Consider the following 18,526-nt stretch of genomic DNA (forward strand, 5'->3'; position numbering starts at 1 on the left):
ACAGCTGAAACCAAGAATCCGCCCATTTTGCAGGAAGGACCAACGGGTTCAGAGAGCGGTTGGGGGGCTTGGGTAGTTCAGCCGCGACCTCCAGCCTAACGCAGACCTTTTTGAGTTTTTCCCTCAACACTAGAACTTCAAATCCTACCAGGCAACTACACGTCAAATCCCAGGCCGTCTCCTCACTTGGTTTCCAAGCTCCATGCAACCGCGCGCGTTTCTGGCTTTCTCTCTTTCTTGGGGCCCCGCGCTCCACAGAACCAGCCTGGAGACGCTGGCCCCACCTCCCGGAGTCAGGGCCACCAGTGTCCCATGCACCACCGTGCTGCTCCGCCCGGCCGGGGCAGCAGCGCAGCAGTCAGGCCTGCAGCCCTTGGAGGAGCAGACCGGGGTGCTCACCTCCCTCTCCAGACTCCCTGAGGGAAGCCGGGGCTCCCGCTTTTCCTCTGCCTACCCATTTCTTCTCATATGCCCTGTCTGAACCCCTCCACCACCTCCCCACTTGCAGGACGCTGAGTTTCCAAATTTACAGCCATTTCCCACAGCCAGTTCTGACTACATGGAGATTTTATTAAACGCTTAATAATGGGGTTCAGGGGCCTTCTGGCTGCCCATCCCCATTCTCTTCTGTCCTGTGAATCGTCTTAGCCTGCCTCCTCGGTGGCCACCCACTGCCCACATCAAGCCAGTTCTCCTTCTCTCCCAAATGCTGGGGAAGGGAGACCCCAGGGCAGGGAACTGAGAAGACCTGGCCCCAGACAGGAGCACCCTCCTGGCTGCAAGATCGTGAGTGGGCTGGGGCTGAGACCAGCAGTCCTGTCCTCTGAAATGGCAAACATGTTTACAGGCTAAAAATACCCAGCAGCCAACTCTGCTGCCAGCCCTGGGGGCTGTGTCCCAGGTCCAGTTACCCGCACAGGGTACAGGCTGTGGGGGAGGGAAGAGACAGCAAAAAGAGCCACGGACGTGCAGACACTCATACAATGGACACAGAAAGGTGGAGACACATGTGTAGACATTCAGACAGGCACAGACATGCAAAGACACATAGACAAAGCAGAGACTTGGGCACGAGCATTCTCCCCCTCTCTCTCTCTCTCTCTCTCTCTCTCTCTCTCACACACACACACACACACACACACACAAGTACCCAGATAGACACTCAAACCCACAGCAGAAGCAGTGCCACCACACGTATCACAAGCAGACAGTCGCAGACCCAGGCTTTCTGAAGAATCTCCCCTCCTCCATTTTGTTCTGCATCTCTTGCCCAGCACCTACCTTATCTAAAGAAAAAAAAAATCTCAACTTTTCAACTTTGGGATGCATTTAAAAGAAGAACCAAGAGCGAATTATTTCCTTTACCAACAGCTTTTTAAATTTTATTTCCTTTTAAGTCACATTTATTCAGCTTTTGAAACATGAACCCAGAATACAGATCAACAGAATGGCCTGTGATCCTACAAGTCAGATACTCCTCAGTTGACATTCTGTAAGTAAAATCAATACCTCCAAATGGTGAAGAATGTAAACAAGACAGAAAGGCAGAAAAATAAACAGTAAACACCTCCTCCTCTGCCTCGTCCCTCTCCCCAAAGATACCTCCAACAGTTTACCAAAGGATTTTCAACTGTATAAAATGAATCATTTGGTTCCTTGAAAGTGCAGGTTTCCCCAGTGCATATTAAAATGGGAGTTGATTTACATCTAGGTTCTCAGAAAAAGCTATGATGTGACACAAGCCGCAAGACATAAGGTTTCTGCAAACCGAGCTATGGGAGTTTGGAGGGAGGAGCTGGGGCAGGAAAAAAGAGCATGGAGGGTGTGGATGTTGTGTCCTCACCTCAGCGTGGGCTCCGTCAGCCCCCCAGAAAGAGCAGAGGCTAGTGGCCTGGGCTCAGAGCCAACTTATCTGCTGCTTTTGTTTGTTCTGGCCAACCTCTTGGTCAACAGGGAAGAAGGCGGGAGAGGCTGGGTTTGGGAGCAGCCAAAGAGCAGGGATTACTGCCAGGTCCTTCATTCAGGGGTAGGAGAGTCAAGATACCTGGTAGGGGCCATCCTGGGGACCGGCTTCTGCCCCATTCCAGGCTAGGAGGGTAGAGAAGGGGTAAGCTGACACTGCCTCCTAAAAAACCATGATTGTACCTGCTGGAACCAAAGCCTAGGTCAGCCTCCTCAGCCCAGGGGAAGGGAATGTTTTCAGGGTGTCATTGGAGACACACACTTTTAGAAATTTCCGTCAACCTTTCTCCTTCTGTCTGCTGCCATGGGCCCCCCACCCCTCACCCGCCAAAGCTCCCTTAATGGTGATGGTGTCTGACACCGCAGCAGGCTCTTTCATGGGTTAGCTCCTTTAATCTTCACGTGCTCTGGGAGGAAATGGTCTCAGAGAGGGTTCGTGATTTACCTAAAGTCACACAACCCTCGGAAGCAGAAGTCAAAGCTCCCACTAGCATCGAAGCTCCATGAGAGCAGGGATTTTTTGTTCTCTGCTCAATGCCTAGTGCCTAGAGAAGGGGCTGGCACATAGCATCACTCAAGAACATTTTGTGGAATGAATGAATGAATGAACTACAGGTATAACTGGCCCCAACGCCCTTGTTCTTTTCACAACAGCATCCTGTACCCTACTCTTCCCATGGGGGGATGTCAGAGCTTCCCCTGGCTCTCAGCCCCCAGGGAGCAATGCCCCCATTGGAGGTCTCTCATGCAGCTGCACCAGCATTCAGTGTGTGTCTGACACTAGGCTGGGGGCTTATGGTGGTGGTGGTGGTGCAGGTAATAGAGAACTCGACAAGATGGAGTCCCCGCCCTCAAGGAGCTCAGTCCAGAAGGAAATGTACTTTGATCTCCCCTTACCTTGTACTCTGAGTTCCTTGCATGTCCTATGCTTTGGGAAAATTGGACATTATCTTTTCTACCAGGTGTTGCACACAGCTCCTTCACCCCCCCCACCCCCGACACACACGGACACACACTATTTTGGGGTTATAAAGAGTCCCCTCCATGCCAATGTTGCTAAGAAAACCTCTGTCTTCTTCAAGATTTCAGAGTCCTCTGTCAAAACATGAGGGCTACCAGGGATCAGGGAGGACTTCAGCTCTCCCGCTGGCACTGCACACCCTTCGGAGGCATCCCACACCACAGTGCTCCAGGCTCACTGGCAGAGGGAGGTGAGCTCTAGGACTCGTCATCACTGGGATACCCCAGCTTCCCCAGAAGTGACGCTCCCTCCCTGGGGGTTCCCTGATCTGTACCCTGTTGTAATGTGTGTTTGATGAACCTTGGGCTCTTCTGTTGCCAAGCAACATGCCTCTGTTTTGTTTCTATTATGCCTGTTTCCATAGTAACCACAAAGGGGAGCTCTGTGGGCAGGCCCCTTGCCAGGGGATTCCCCTTCCCCTCCCTTCTCTGAAATCAGTGTATTACAGGGAAGAAAAGACGCACGGACTGCTCAAAGAATAATCATGACTTTTAAACCCCCATCCCAGAAGGGAAGTGAAGTGTGCAGTGAAGTGTTGGCAGTCTCTTCGAAAGCAGATTTTTCCCCCATCGAGGGCCTGTTGGCACATCGGCCTTAGAAGCAGAAAAACGACTGCTATCCCTTCTTTGGGCCATCTGGGACCTCCCAGACCCCACCTCCAGCCCATACACACATCAGCCCAGGCATTAGCATCCCTGCCAAACAGCAGGCCCTTCTCCATTCACTTTCATTGCTTCCTAATCTGTCCTCTTCCCCAGGGGAAGAGCAAACCTAAAGGGTGATTCCGGGATCCAAACATTATTTCCTCAGCAATTCTCAAACCTCAAAGTCCTAACCCAAACTTAAAATATGAAGCTGAGTAAAATCATCCACTTCCAGCTCAATTCAAATCCCAGCCTGTATTTAAACCTCACGCTTCGCATGAGTTCCTGAATTACTCAGATCAGACGGCCGTGGTACCGGAAACCCTCCCATTACACTCAGTCCTAATTGAAATCTTCAGGCCCAAGCAGAACCCAAGGTAAAGCTGATTAGAGAACAAGAGACGAGACGCAGGGCTCTGAGTACAGACCCTGGGAGGAAAGAAGGCAAAAAAGGACTGGCCAGGCAAGAGGAAGGGAACGGAGGTGGGCAGGCAGAGGGGGGCAAGTGGACATACTGGGCACGGGTGGATCCCGAGAGCCGTGGTGAGAGATGGCTTAGAGGCCAGTGAGTTGGGGGCTTGGGGATGCTGCGGGAGCAGGAGGATAATAGGAAATGTGGTCTCGAGACTAAGGAAAAGAAGTGGCAAAACACAACTGAATGAGGCTGTGAAGGAAGGAGGGAGGGAGGAAGAGAGAAAAGAAGAGCTCAGAACTGAGCTGTGGACTGGGCGGGCTGAGTTGTAAACAGGAGCCGAGGGAGGGAGCTGGAATGAACGGAGCAGCCAACGCCCCAGCCAGCTCCCCTCCCCAGCAGGGAGTGGGGAGCAGGGAGGGAGGGGCCGGGGAGAGGGGAGCAACAGCCTCCTCTCCCCTTGTTTGGAATCTGCCTTTCTCCCATCCTTTCCAACTTCCTCCGCCTTTACCTCAGCTCTCAGGGAAAAGGGAACTGAGCCCGGGTTTCCCTCCCTCCTCAGCTTACATTTCCCAAGTCCAGTTTAAGGAGATCAGGCTGAGCTGGGAAGGAAGGGCCTATGCTGCCCAGAGCCTGAGTCACCACATAGTTGAGGTTCCTGTCACTTGAAGTCCCGCCTCTGCTACACCCTGTGCCCTCTGCCCGCCCCAGGACTTGGATCGCTAGGGCTGACCCTGCCCCAGGACTTGCTCCACTTCTCTGCTTCTTACCCTAGTCAGGGCTGCCATACTCTGGCTGCCACAGCCTTAGATACCACCCTCTCCCGCCTCCAAAACCTAGTGTGCTTTGTCCACCGTACTTATCCCTCAACTTTTGAGGGACGTGCCCTCCTGCTCCTCTTAGGAGCAAAAGTGACTGAGTGGCTGCAAGAACTGTGGACAAACTAGCATGCACCCTCGATAAGTCACTTCCCCTCTCTGGACTCCCACTTCCTTATGGGTAAAATAAAGGGACTGCTTGATGTGGTCACCCCCGGCAATCCCCCCACAGGAGGCACATCCTGTGAGTCTGAGTCAAAGAGATGGACAGTTGCTACTGAGGAGAGTGGGATAAAAGCGGTGTTCACTGACCCATGTCCTAACAGGAGTGGGTGGGGTAGGGCACAGGCACTGCCACCATAGGGCAGCCAAGACCCTGGGCAACTCGGTGAGTCAGGTCCCACAGAAAGGCAGACTGGCAGGAAAGCACCCCGTGGCTTCCCTGTGAGTCAGGGGAAATGCGGATCTCCCTGAAGAACGACTGGCCAGGGTCCCGCTATAACCAACTCTCGCTTGCGCCTAGAAAGCTTCCAGTCCTAGTGCAGCCCCCACTTCCTTTGATGGGCGCCCTAACCTCATCATACTGCCTCCCTGGCCTGCTCAGCTGCTTCCGCCCCTCCTACCAGGCCTTGGCAAGCCCTCTTGTCTCAGCCCTCAACACCATAGCCCTTGCCACCTTCCAACCACTCCCCCTGCCCTGGGTGTCCCCTCGTTTACCCCTTGGCTCTGCCCATCCTCACTATCCACCCCCATCCTGGCAGAGCCAGCCAGATGATTGCAAAAGGGCTGAGCCAGCGGGAGAGGCCCTCACATGACAGCTGTTCCTGCTGCGGAGGGGAGGGGGCAGCTGGAAGTAGAGGGAGGCACATTCCACGGGAGATCCGATCAGAAATAGCCCCAAACCCTGACTAACCATCCAGTCCCTGCTCTGCCCATTGTGTAAACAAGGTAAGGTTAACAGGCTCCCTTTGGAATCCTGAGGAAATCAGGAAAACAAAGAGGGGTGGGGGCTACAAGAATGAAAAGAGCCTAGGCACGTCTAGAGGTCCAGGGTCACCAGGGCATCTTTGCCATTGAGCCAGCCCCACCTGCCCAAGAAATTCTCCCTCTTAGAAGAGGTTCAAGTGACTGAAGAGCTACTTTCCAGCAAGCACCATGATCTTCCATTCCACCCATCCCTTGGGTGCTGAAACACCGGGACACCTCAGTAATTCCCCTGGAGTAAAACACAGCCTCCCCCAGGAGCCGTGCCAGCCTGACCAGAGCAAACAGACAGGAGCAGGTGGCATAGTTTCTCTAACCTTTCAGGAGCGCCAGTATTTTAGCTCCACAGCATTTGGGGAAGAGGAGAGATGAGGGTGGGTACCCTAGAATTACATTCAAACCCAGAGAGCACCAAAGCAAGTGGGGAAGCGACACTGCCCTATAGGGACCGCTGGCGGGGTGGGCCAAGGAAGCCACAGCCACCCAGGAAAACCCATCTGATGTGCGGAGGGAAAGTTCTGGGTTCCAAGGACAAAGAGTGCTGGTTGCCATGAAAACCACAGTATTAATTTCAGAAATGACTGGGCGGAGCCTCCGAAGCACTTCATTCCTCTCCTTCAACATTCTAGACCCTTCCCCCACCTTTCAAAAGGGGAAGTGGCACATTTGGGGCATGTGGGCAGCTGGTGGGATGGGTCTGACCTGGTGTGAGCTGCAGCTGTCCGGCTCCAGCTCAAAGCAGGACGTGAAAAAACAGAAGACAATCTAGGTCCTTCTCAGAAGAACTTTAACGCTTTTGACTTTTTAATAAGTGACTTAAGCAGAAGCGCCAACAAAGCTAAAACAAACAGCAGTTTATAACCACTATCTCCTGGTTTATCTACAAGCTAAACGAAGTCTTACCCCTTCCCATTCACACTGCAGTCTCTGTAAAGATTTTATCTGTAGTCAAATACATCTCTGAACCCCGACCCCCTCTCCAGTTTCTCAACCTCCCTTTCTAGAGGCTCTGAGATTTTGTCCACTAAGTGGATAAAACAGCTTCCTCCTTGCCCTATCCTCCTACCTGTTCTCAGGCCCCAACCCACGCACAGCATCCTCCCTTCCCTTTCTGCCCTGAGACCCCAGCCCCAGCCCTGCCCTGCCCTGCCATGCATGCATGTGCTGCATGGTCTTCAGGGGATGCCAGCTCTAGGTGGCGTGCAGGTGGCAAGAGCCTCCCTCACATCAGGGAACCGGCCCAGCAACTGGAGATGTCCCCCAGGAGCAGGCTCTCACTGGCTCTCTTACTGGCTTCCCATGGCAAGCCGGACTGGGCCAGGAGCAACCCGGCCCAGGACCGGGAGAAGTGGGGAAAGGCTGGGCTCTGCAAGCCACGCGGGGCCCCAGCAGGGATCAGGGAGGGCGCAAGTCCCCAGCCTGCAGAGGTGGGGTGACTCAGGCCTCCCCAGGGCTGGGCGGGGAACCAACTCCAGATGTACTTCTCCTCTTTCCCTCCCCACATCTGCCGCTAGAAACTCCCTCTGTGAACTTTTCTTGGGCACCGAAGCAGGGAAGAGGCGCCCCCATCCCACCCCACTTTGGAGGCCAACAGGAGCCTTCCTGAGGCCACAATCCCTCCCCTCAGGCCTCCCACCCCACCTCCAGCTTGTGGGTACTGGCCCTCCCCCAAGTGCAGGCCTGGCCTCATCCAACAACCTGGCCACCCTCCTCTGTATCAAACCGCCAGAGCTAGAGGCACAGGACGCAGGACGTGTGGATGAGTCACTCTTCCTGCAGTCTCAGAGGGAGGTGAGGAGGCGGGGTTCCGCCCCCCACCCCAGGCCAGACCCGCCCAGTCCATATGGGCTGCCAGGCCTGCTGCTGCCCAAGCTCTGGCCCACCTAGCAGGAGCCCCACCTATTTCACAGTTGGGCCCCACTCCTGAGCCTCTCAGGCCTGCCTCCTCAAACCTACTTGCACAACATGGTCTCTCCTGCCTAAATCCTGAGCCACGGGGAAGGTTACGGGTACCAGGGAGGTAGTGAAGATTACACAAGCAAAGGAGCAGGTGGTGTGCTGGGAGACAGAATTTGGGAGGGGAGTCTGACAGGTTTGGTGAGGCCCCAGCAACCCGCTCAGGGCACACCCCAGCCAGCACCTAGCACTTTTAGATCCTATCCAAGAAGGGCCCAGACTGCTCAGAAGCAAGACAGGTAGCAAGTTTGGATCCAACTCAAGACGAGCTGCCAGGGGGCAGACTCTGAGCAAGAACCAACCCATCAATGCTCAGCTGGATTCCAAACCACAACTCTCCTCTGCCCATTCGTCCACAGAACCCCAACTGCAGCTGCAGGGACCCAGCTAACTTACGGCCCTAGTGCCCCTCACAAGCTACCAGCCCCGTCTGTATCCGGGAAAAGCACCTTCCTACCCTCCCAAGCCAAAAGCCTCCCTCTGTGCATAGACTAAGAGGGTGGGAGAAAGGAACCACACATAAAACCATAACCTGGAGACCAAAGGCAGAGTCAGGACTGTTTCTGCATGTGTCTCAAAAAGTGAATCAAATTAGAGGTTTCCAGTTTCACCTGAGCCCTTAAATTTACAGGGAGATCTTTAATGGTCTTCAGAAAAGACAGAGCAGAGGCAAGAATCTGTGAAAAGGGTATCATAAAAAGTAAACTCAAAAGAAAAAAGAGTAATCACTGGTCTGAGCAAGCTTATTAGATCATATTCAGGACTGAGCTACAATTCAGGAAGTAATAGGCTTCAGGGACACCCACGGGGTTCAAAGTCCTGCCTCTAGCACTTACGATGTGTGATCACGGGCAAGTTACTTATATCTCTGAACCCTACTTCCTTGTTAACAAGTAGGGCTATCCCAGAGGATCCACAGCCAGGTTAGGGCCAACGGGCCAGCGTCTGTTCCGAGTAGCCTGTGCCTGGCCTTCCTGCTTGTTGTAAGTATTTAAACTATGACCCTTGGATACCACCGCCTTCCTCCCTCACAGGGCAGTTGTGGGAAACCGTAAAGTTCCTCTGCTTGCTGTGCCCATCGTATGTTAGCTCTGACATCATTAACTGGTGTTCTCTCCCTTCACTGGGGAAGGTCTGGAATCTGATCCTTAGGAATTAGGTCATTACAAAGCCCCATGTCACCACCCACCCTAACAGCATCCAAAATCTCCCAGATAGAAGACAGTCCCATCACAGTAGGAGGCAGGGTCATAAAAATCAAAACTGAGGCGAGGCCTCTCTCCCTGCTCTTCTGAAGATTTCTCTCCTGCCAAGGGAGGTACACCAGGCATAGAAAACACCCTGCTTCCATACAGCTACTCCCTCTTGAAGCCATCACTCACAAAGAAGGCAGGACAGGAAAGGGTTCAATGTTCAGTTTCCTTTAATGACCCCCGTCTCCCTGAAGGGCAGGTGCAGGCAGCTGGGCGGTGGCAAGAGATGTTCACTTGAAGATCTTGCCCTGATTGAAGGCTTTGCCCACATGCTGGAAGGCCCCCTCCCAGGAAAAGTACTCTCGAACCAGCGTCTGGGCCTCCTCGCTGCCAGGATCCAGTTTCCGCCATGTATATGACTCGTAGTCCACCTGCCAATCTGGACTCAGCTGGAGAGAAAAAGCCAGGTAAGAAGGATGTGGTCAGGTTATCCGATACTGTCTCACACCTGTTACTTCCAGCTCAGACAGATGTCATCAGAGCCGAGGATTCGTGTGAACATGAACTCCTTTCTGTACACATCCCTTGGACTCTCCTGAATGCTCGTCAGTCCAGGAATAAAGGAGTGTGCTTCTCGTAGCCTTGTCCCACCCTCAAGACACACACTCATACCCTACACCTTCCTCACCGGAAAGGCGAGCTCCTGGCCTCGGAAGACCCAGACTCCAGAAATGGAGCTGCTATTGTTGGTTCCAAAGAGGATGACGCTGGCAAAGGCATTCTTCCTCAGCTTGTCCAATCGCTGGAACATTCCTGAAGGGACAAGGGAGAACATTCAGCCTTGGGAATCACATCACCCACTACCTTGCCCTCTCTCCCTCTTCCCAGACCCACCCACTTCTCACCAGTGATGAGGTTGCAACTCATGAAGGTCTGGGTGAGCTCTTCAGGGAAGCGGTACTCAGAGTACCACAGGGACCAGCCATCCTTGTCAAAGTGCTCCCAAAAATACGGCAGCGCCACAGAGAGTGTGTCCTCATTGGAGTACTTGCGCTTAAATTCATCCAACACAAAGGTACTGAATGGAGGAAAAAACCAAGGAGGTCAATGTGGAAAAGGTCCTACACTAAGGCAACAAAGGGTTGCCATGCCAAAAGAACCTAAGGGCCTTTTCGCTTAAAACGTACTGGTTTAAAGGAAGAGTCTGGCAGATGTGTATAACCTAATGAGGCCTGTGAGCTGAAGGGCATGAACAGGGGCCTAAGGTACTCCCTCGCTCCCTACCCCCAGACTGAGTATGCTAGACACTTAGAGGTGGGGCTCAAAGGAGACCTGCCCCAGGAAAGGCACGGCGAACTGCTGCCCCCTGGTGGAGACGCAGGGTGAGGAGGCCTCCTCTTTTTTTCCTGGGCAGCCCCTCCCCGGGCTCTTTTCCATGAGTCACATTCAGTTACTGACTCACCCAAGTCTCTTTCCCCCACCACAGGCCTCTTCGGGTTACACACACTATGATATGACAGCAATGTAAGCAGTGAACATTTTCAAAGGGCCTCCACCCCAAATCTTACACCCATATCCTTTAGTCATTTTGCCCAGAAACAAGTTCAGATGCTGAATAACCCTTGGGTTTCAGTATCTTTGAAGCAATCTGACACGATGAGCCAAGAATGCCAGCAACAATATAGGAGAGGTCCTTCCCCTCATGGTAGGCGTTCTATTTCTTCCTTTCCAATTATAAAAATACATGCTAACTGAAGAAAATCACCTGCAATGCCAGCAAACAAGATAATTTATTTCTCACTGGTGAGTTTGCAAAGATAACGTAGTTTTGTGCCTTACACAATTTGTTCATTTAATACCATGTCATGCTATTGAGAATTCTTTGCAAATGTCCCATACACCTATTAACCCCCCTTACTGAACGTTTAATTGGCTCAATTATTCATTAGCATAAATAATCCCAACAAATCCTAGAGTTAGAGACAGTTACCTCCCCTCCCTTTACAGGCAGGTTAAGTGGTGTGGATTGCCCACAATCACAATGTAGCAGAGAATCTGCCCTTCAAATCTAGGTCCTAGGTTCCTTCCCTAATGCACAGCAGAGACCCCATCTGAGGAGCTTTAATACCTCGACCACCCAAAAAGGACTACGGATTTTTTATTCACACCCTCCGAAACTGTTCCAACTTTATTATTCATGATCGTGGATCCATTTTTTTTAAGTAACCATAAGCTCTGAATAGCTCCTGAAACAAGTTTAGCTAAAAGGCCTTAAAAGGACTAGAATTAACTCTGGACAAATCACAGCCTTGGTCTTTGAAGGCATGACCTTCGTGACATTAAAAATCCCAGGGAAAATCATCTTGCAGGCCAGCAGAGCACCATGGTGATGCACTACCAATAGGTATTAATAAACATTCCCCAGGGGCCAGGCAGGTGGCAGAGTGGTTAAGATCGTGCACTCCGCTTTGGTGGCCCAGGGTTTCACCAGTTCGGATCCTGGGTGCGAACATGGCACCGCTTGTGGGGGCATGCTGAGGCAACGTCCCACGTGCCACAACTGGAAGGACCCACAACTAAAAATAGACAACTGTGTACCAGGGGCACTTTGGGGAGAAAAAGGAAAAATAAAATCTTAAAAAAAAATCCACAAAGGATATAAGAAATGCAAAGTTTATTTAAGATTTTTTTACTGCCTGATTTATTTTCTGCCCAGAGTATAGAGACCTAATAAATGTGAAAATCTCTAGCTAATAATTAACATTACCCATGTTACAACAGCATATGTAATTTGGGTTAGTTATCACAGCTTATTTACACACACCAAAAATTCTGCTCCCTCTTGACCTGCCCCTGTGCTAGGCTCAAAGTAAATCACTTTAGCTCAAAACGAAATATATCTAAGCAGCTGCGTCCAGAGCCGTCTTGGTCTTGTACGAAGTGCCCAGAAGTAACAGCTCTCAGCTACACTCCAAGTTGCTCCCCAGAAGGGGAAGTAGCAGTTCCTAAAGGTGACTGTCCAGCACTGTGATTTTTTGCGTGTTTTTGTTTTAAAGATTGGCACCTGAGCTAACACCTGTTGCCAATCTTTTCTCTTTTTTTGCCTTCTCCTCCTCAAAGCCCCAGTACATAGTTGTATATTCTAGTTGTAGGTGCTTCTGGTTGTGCTGTGGGACGCCAACTCAGCATGGCTTGATGAGCAGTGCTGGGTCGGCACCCAGGATCGAACCTGGTGAAACCCTGGGCCACCGAAGCAGAGCGCACAAACTTAACCACTAGGCCACAGGGCCAGCCCCACTATGATGTTTTTAAGTTACAATCTTAAGCACAGCTATTATGCCCACCACCAGTGTGAGCTCCTTCACACTGGTTTATCCCATATCACGAACATTACAAAATGAGGGAGGTGAAACCCTGTTGAACCCTAACAGACCAAACTAGTGAAAGGCCGGATGGCTTTGGAAAGGTAGAATGAGAGGGTGAGCAAAGTAGAGAGAAAAGAGAACAAAGTGACCACAGAAAAGACATTCTTCATATTTCCTGAAATTCTCAGGACTTGGGGCAGTGACTGAAGAAAGATTTGATGGAAGAGAACTGGGCAAGGACTGGGTGTCGCACCTTTGTCAGACCAAAAATCTCCCTTATACTGTATTCTTTCTTCCAAGGACCCCTACATTTACTGAAAAGAGGATACAGACGACCACCCCATCTAGCTCCTTCTCCTTGAGGGGTTTAATGCCCCCAGTTTTGCAAACAATGAACCAGACAGGCACTGTGTAGACATGGCCATCGTCCTTTCTGTTAGTAAGCAATTTTTATACAACCTGGTTCATCAAAACAGCAAAAACATAAGCAAACCATTCTGACGTGGTGTCACTGCTGCTTCAGCAAAGCCAGCCCAGCAGAGCTGACACAAGGCTCCCTGCACCTTCTTGCAGCTCTCACTGTTAATTCAGAGGGATTTCAAATCTTAGCGAGCAGGAAAAGACCAATTTAACTCCACATCGATTTCTGTACCTGCCTACTTTCTCTGCTAGAAAGGAAGTTCCAATCTTTCCAAATACTAAATGTGTTTGGAACTTGCTTTTTACTTTTGAAATTTACCCAATTCTTGATGATAAATTCAGGAAGTTGCTGTTTTTGCAACTAAAACACGCCTTTCAATTTTGTATACACAACCTAAAATTCTGGGCCGTAGCTGTGTGTGAGGGGAACACACATAGGCGAAAACAGGCCTTCTTGGGTCCATGTCCCCTCCAATACCCTTACCTCTTGGGCAGGTGAGCAAAGGGGTCCTTGGCTTTTGGCTCAGCAGCCAGCGCCTGCTCACATTCATCCATCTCCTCCTCAGGAGCAGGAGCAGCCGCCTTTTTCTCCTCTTTCCGCTCAGCCTGTGGCTTCTGCTTCTCCTCCCGAGAACCCTTCTCTTTCCTTGGGGTGTCCTTTTTAGGCTGGCTCTCTGCAAATTTTTTAGCTGGTGCAGAGGAAAGCAGAAGTGTCAGTGTCCTGCCTCTTTCCACATCCCTCCAAAACCAGGCAGCAAACAGGATAATGGAGGAAAGCTGGGCGAATTAAGGGATCTAGGCTCTCAGCACCCTGCCACCAGCTCACTGGACATCTCCGAGAAAGAACACAACTCTCAGCAACAAATATGCGTGCGTCGTAATTACATATAACACAAATTAACACAAATGAGAGCACATGTGCGTATAAAACAAGTTTCACAAACTAGTTACTGCATGTGATACCCTACATTCCGTGGGTCCATATGACCCAAAGGCTGGAAAGGAAATCCAAGGGTTGAGACCGAGCAAACCAGCCCAACCCTGGCAGCACAAACCAGCCCAACCCTGGCCAGACGCTCCTCAACCTCCTCAGACTTACCATCAAACTGGGCCATCTTCTCACAGAGCTTCACCTCCCCCAAGACAGCCCGGAACTGGGGCTGGTTAATGCAGGTGAGGAACCAGCGGTTGGTATTGGGGAAGGCCTGGCGGAAAGAAGGCTCCAGGACCTGCCAGGATGAAGGGTGGAAACAGAGTCAGTGAGGGAAACGTCCTGAAGAGTTTCAAGCCAGAGGCCGAGAGACCCTTGTTTTTTCCTACACCAAAGCACCACCTTCCTCTCAACCTCCCAGACAGCAGCTCCCCAGAACACCATCTTACCTTGGAGGGCTACTTCCCATTTACCTCCTCATCTCTTTTTGCCAGTCCAGTCCCATTTAATGGATGCTTGATCCCACCCTCCATTTAGTAGGAATCTACTTGGTAGCAATAATATTTATATGGTGCCTTGCTCCTTCTACAAATCTATTTCACACTTGGTTTCCAATCTTTTGAACTTCACACGTCAATAAAATTTTTTTTAAAAAAAGGTTGGGACCAACAGAGGGCTATCAATTACTCATTTTACCAAATAATAAAAACTATCTACATTAACTACACAACATATATATATACACCTACACACACACACATTACCATCAACCTTCAGAAAACCAAGAACATTCAACAGCAAAAAGCCTAACTATTATTCCAGAACGAACAGTCCTTCAAATTAAACTCAGCTTCATGAAAAACTCATTTACCTTTTTCTAGTTTGCCAAGATCAGAGGAAAAATAACGTTGTCGTGGAGACAGAACATCGCAGTCATCTCTGCTGGTTCTGCAGTACTTGGGTTCAAACTCTACTCCACCACTTACTAGCTACATGCCCTTGGGCAGGCTCCATTTTTCCTCGCCCACACACAGGCAGACTCACTGAGATGATCCCAGTAAGGCCCCTGGCACAGGGTCTGGCACGAAGTAGGTGCTTTTCTCTTTGCTATCACCTTACTATTCTGGACCTGAACCAGTCCAAGAGCTGCTATTTAGGAACCAGCAACATGTCATCTTTTTTGACCCAATAACCTCTACAACTGATTATTACTACCCTGGTTTTATAGTTTACAGATGACAAAAACAGGACTTAAGGAACTCACACACACACAGACATACACAGCCTTCTACCTCCAACTAGTAAGTTATGAAGCCAAGAAGAGAATCTAGTTCTGCCTCCAAAAGCTCCTGATGCTGAAGCTGCCATCCCTACCTCTGTCTTCACAGTTCAGCACAACTGGGCTTTCCAAGAAATATGGGAGCAAACCAAGCACCTTAGTTGCCAAACAAAAACTAAGGGCAAGAGAACGTTCCCAAACTTCTCAGGAGGAGGAGGAGAAGCCATAGTGCTCAATCTTGGGATTCCCAGACACGAGCTGTCATCTCAGACTCCCTCCCGTCCAAGTCCTCAGCAGGACACACAGTAACCTGAGAGACTTGTCACTTGGTTTTTAACCCCCACCTACCCTCTGCCAACCTGATTCTTTATAAACTTCACCTGTTTGTAGAGCCACAACAGGGTGCAGACAACTGTGATGTCAGCCAGCGTAACTCGTTCGCCCACCAGAAAAGTCCTCGTCTTCAAGTGAGCATCCAGCAGCCCCAGAATTCGCCTCACCTCCTCCTTTGCGTTCTCTGTGGCCTAGTGATTTAATATGATCCAACTTATCACTCAGAAACTAAAGAACATTCAAGAGCAAGAGTGTCACAATTTCAGAATGGACAGTCCTTTAAATTAAACTCAGCTTCATGAAAAACTCGTTTACTGTTTTTTAGTGTGCCAAGATCAGAGGGAAAATAATCCCCTTCCCTCCCCTTCTCCCCCTAATAACACAACTAAGGTAGCTTTCCAGTTACTGAGTCCCAGCTCATCCCCCTGGTTTCACTGGAGTCAGATCCTACAATCACTGCAAATGTATCACGAAGGAAGCTCTCTCAGCACTAAATTTCTTCATGGTGCAGTCTGGCTTCATTCCCATTGCAACAATCATAGTCCTCTATCTTCAGATCCTAGACGGAATCTTATAGGTCATCGGCTCTAACCACTCGCCCACCATTTGGCCGGTATAACCTTCCTACAGCAGAAATCTCTCCTCTGACAGTGCATGATGTAGACACCACGTCCACAGAGTCTGACAAGGAACCCAGATGCTATCATGAGCGCAGTGCTCCCAAATTTCACCCCGAAGATTAGGTCTTCTCATTACACACACATTCTTGGCATCTTTCTCAACCTATTTTCTTATTCCCCGACACTCAGGAGTGGATGTAATCCCTGCCCTTGACTTCTCCCCACATTCCAAGGCTCACCTGCTTGTTGTGGTGCATGATGCCCAAGGTGGGGAACACCCAGGTACTGGCTGGGGGCACTATGTCACTATCAGCAAAGCTCACCCACTGGACCACCTGGGCTGCTGCCTCTGGAGTACTTCCCCGCAGTTCTTCATTGCTCACTGCAGAGGCAGAACAAAAGGTCAGAACGTTGGAGTCATGCCAACACCAATCCAGGTCCCTGAAAAGTCCTCTCCCTGTTCACTGCGGCTCCCCCTCACCCGCGCATAGACCCCTCACCTCCAGACCCTCCCATTTCCACATTCGCTGCAAATTACCATAGTAAGCAATGGCATTGCTCTCAAACACACAGAACCCATCATCACCCTCAAATGCTGGAACCTGGGGACAAAGCAGACAAAACATAAGTAAAATACATAGTCATCTCTCACTAACCAATCCTGGGAACTGCATTGTTTTGGATACAAATTTTTATATAAGGCTGACAACTCTTGCTAACCAAACTCTTGATACTGTCTGGAACTCAGGAACCAAAAATACTTGAATAACTTGGTACCCCTTACAATCTGAATTCACATAAGAAACCCAAAAGACTTACCTATTATCAGATATTTGTATAAAACTCCTCAATCAAATAAGCAAACGGCCAGAAGCCTAGTCTTCTATCGCTATCTACAATATTCAAAGCATTACAGCATTCCTCACACTATACTTGATCTCTTCTACTCTTAGCATGGTGACCTATCTCTGTAAGCCTCTTGGGACAAGAATTCTGCTCATAGTAGGTACTTGATTTACTTGCACTGAAACAGCCAAAACTCATTCTCTCACGTAAATACAAAGTAAAAGTCTGTGAATTTTATAAAAAGTCACTGAATAGCTCTCTATTATTTCTAACTACATCTGAATCTACAATTACCTCAAAATAAAGGTTTTTTTAAAAAAAATCACTGAAACGTGGAAAAGAAAACATGGAAAGCTCCCTTTTAAAGATGGAGGCCATCTTCAGGGTGACAGACCCTTAACAACTCCTCGGGTTCTCAGGACCAAAGGCCCCTCTCCACTTCCTACTTACCTTGCCGGCAGGAAATTTACGGAGAAACTCAGGGGTGCGGTTGGTTTGGCCAAAGTGGAAGTGGGGTGGTGCGGAGAGCACGCGGACCTGAGCCCCGCTGTACTGGGCGGCGATGAGAGCCTTGAAGGCCCTCCAGTTTTCAGGATATGTGTACAGGGTCTGTGCCAGAAAGAGGAGAGGAAAAAAAAATTAGCATGAGTTGAAGAGTCCCAGTCCTAAATGTCACCTCCCAGAAGGACTTCCCTGAGTGACCCCAATCTGTTCAACTCACTCCTTTACTCCCCCTGGTGAACCACATTCCTTAGTACCTGTCATGTGTAATCAGAGTCCTCCAAAATACCAGAGGACAGAACAACACACCAACTGCTAAATAAAGCTTGTTGACAGATCTGACCTTCCATAAGGACATCTCGAGAAGCATGCTCTTCTCCTCGAATCTATCTCTAAGAAATCCAGAACTCCTAGGTCCCTCGGACTCCATCTGCCGCCAAGCATCCGCCCCTCCCTTCCCTGAGCCAGGGTTTCATTCATTGATGGTTACCGGGTGCCTGCTACTCCACTGCTGAGCCGCTCACTCCTTCCCGAGCATCTCTCTCGTCTCTAAGACACAAACCCCGACCAAGACATTCCCAGGTTCCCCTCAAAATAGCCACCGAGATCTAGAACGGCATCTCCTCTTCCTAAATCAACTCGGTCTCCCTAAAAAGCCTTTCCTGTCACGCGCAGCATCCTCCGATCCCGTCCCGCAGTGAGTTCCCTGATGTTGCCTTCACTTCTCCTATTAACCTGACCAGGGGGGTCCGACTGGTCTGACTCCACCGTCCGGAGGTTCCTCTCGCTCCCGAACTCCCCTGATGGATGACCCTCAGCCGAGGCCAGCCGTCCTTGCCCACAAAGACCCTCCTCTTCACCCTGTCCCTACTGTTGTCCCACAAAACGGTCGCAAAAGTTCTGTCAACCTGCCCAGATCCCACGTCTCGAGGCGGCAATGAACCCGAACCCCTTTCCCCGGCCCCAGACAGTCAGGACCCGGCATCTTTTTTCTCCTCTGCCCCAGACCCTTCCACCTCTTTGGCCTCCGAGAGCCCCAGCCTCAGTTCCCCTCCGGGGCCTGGAAGCCCTGCTCTCCAACAGTACGGTCTCTAGATCCTAGGTCAGCTCCCCATTCGGCTCCAGAACTCCTCTGACGCCAGCTCACCCAACTCGGGCAGAGGATGGCGTCGGATAGGGTGACCTGGCTCGCCAGAGCCGGCAAACTTACCCCAGCCGCCATGGTGATTCCGCAGAGAAAG

The 18,526-nt window shown here is 50.5% G+C and overlaps 1 protein-coding gene across 1 annotated transcript; it reads right to left on the minus strand.

Moving 5' to 3' along the window:
• Nucleotides 1–9,204: 9,204 nt before the first annotated feature.
• Nucleotides 9,205–18,526, minus strand: EEF1G (eukaryotic translation elongation factor 1 gamma). Its single transcript, NM_001081785.1, has 10 exons — nucleotides 18,496–18,526; nucleotides 17,235–17,393; nucleotides 16,477–16,540; nucleotides 16,178–16,320; nucleotides 15,366–15,509; nucleotides 13,875–14,004; nucleotides 13,260–13,464; nucleotides 9,896–10,068; nucleotides 9,679–9,803; nucleotides 9,205–9,439 (listed from the first exon to the last, which is right to left on the minus strand). The coding sequence occupies exons 1-10, from the start codon at nucleotides 18,505–18,507 to the stop codon at nucleotides 9,281–9,283; spliced, it is 1,314 nt and encodes a 437-aa protein (NP_001075254.1). The 5' UTR covers nucleotides 18,508–18,526; the 3' UTR covers nucleotides 9,205–9,280.

Source organism: Equus caballus, chromosome 12 (assembly GCF_041296265.1).
Source record: "Equus caballus isolate H_3958 breed thoroughbred chromosome 12, TB-T2T, whole genome shotgun sequence".
Classification (NCBI taxonomy): domain Eukaryota; kingdom Metazoa; phylum Chordata; class Mammalia; order Perissodactyla; family Equidae; genus Equus; species Equus caballus.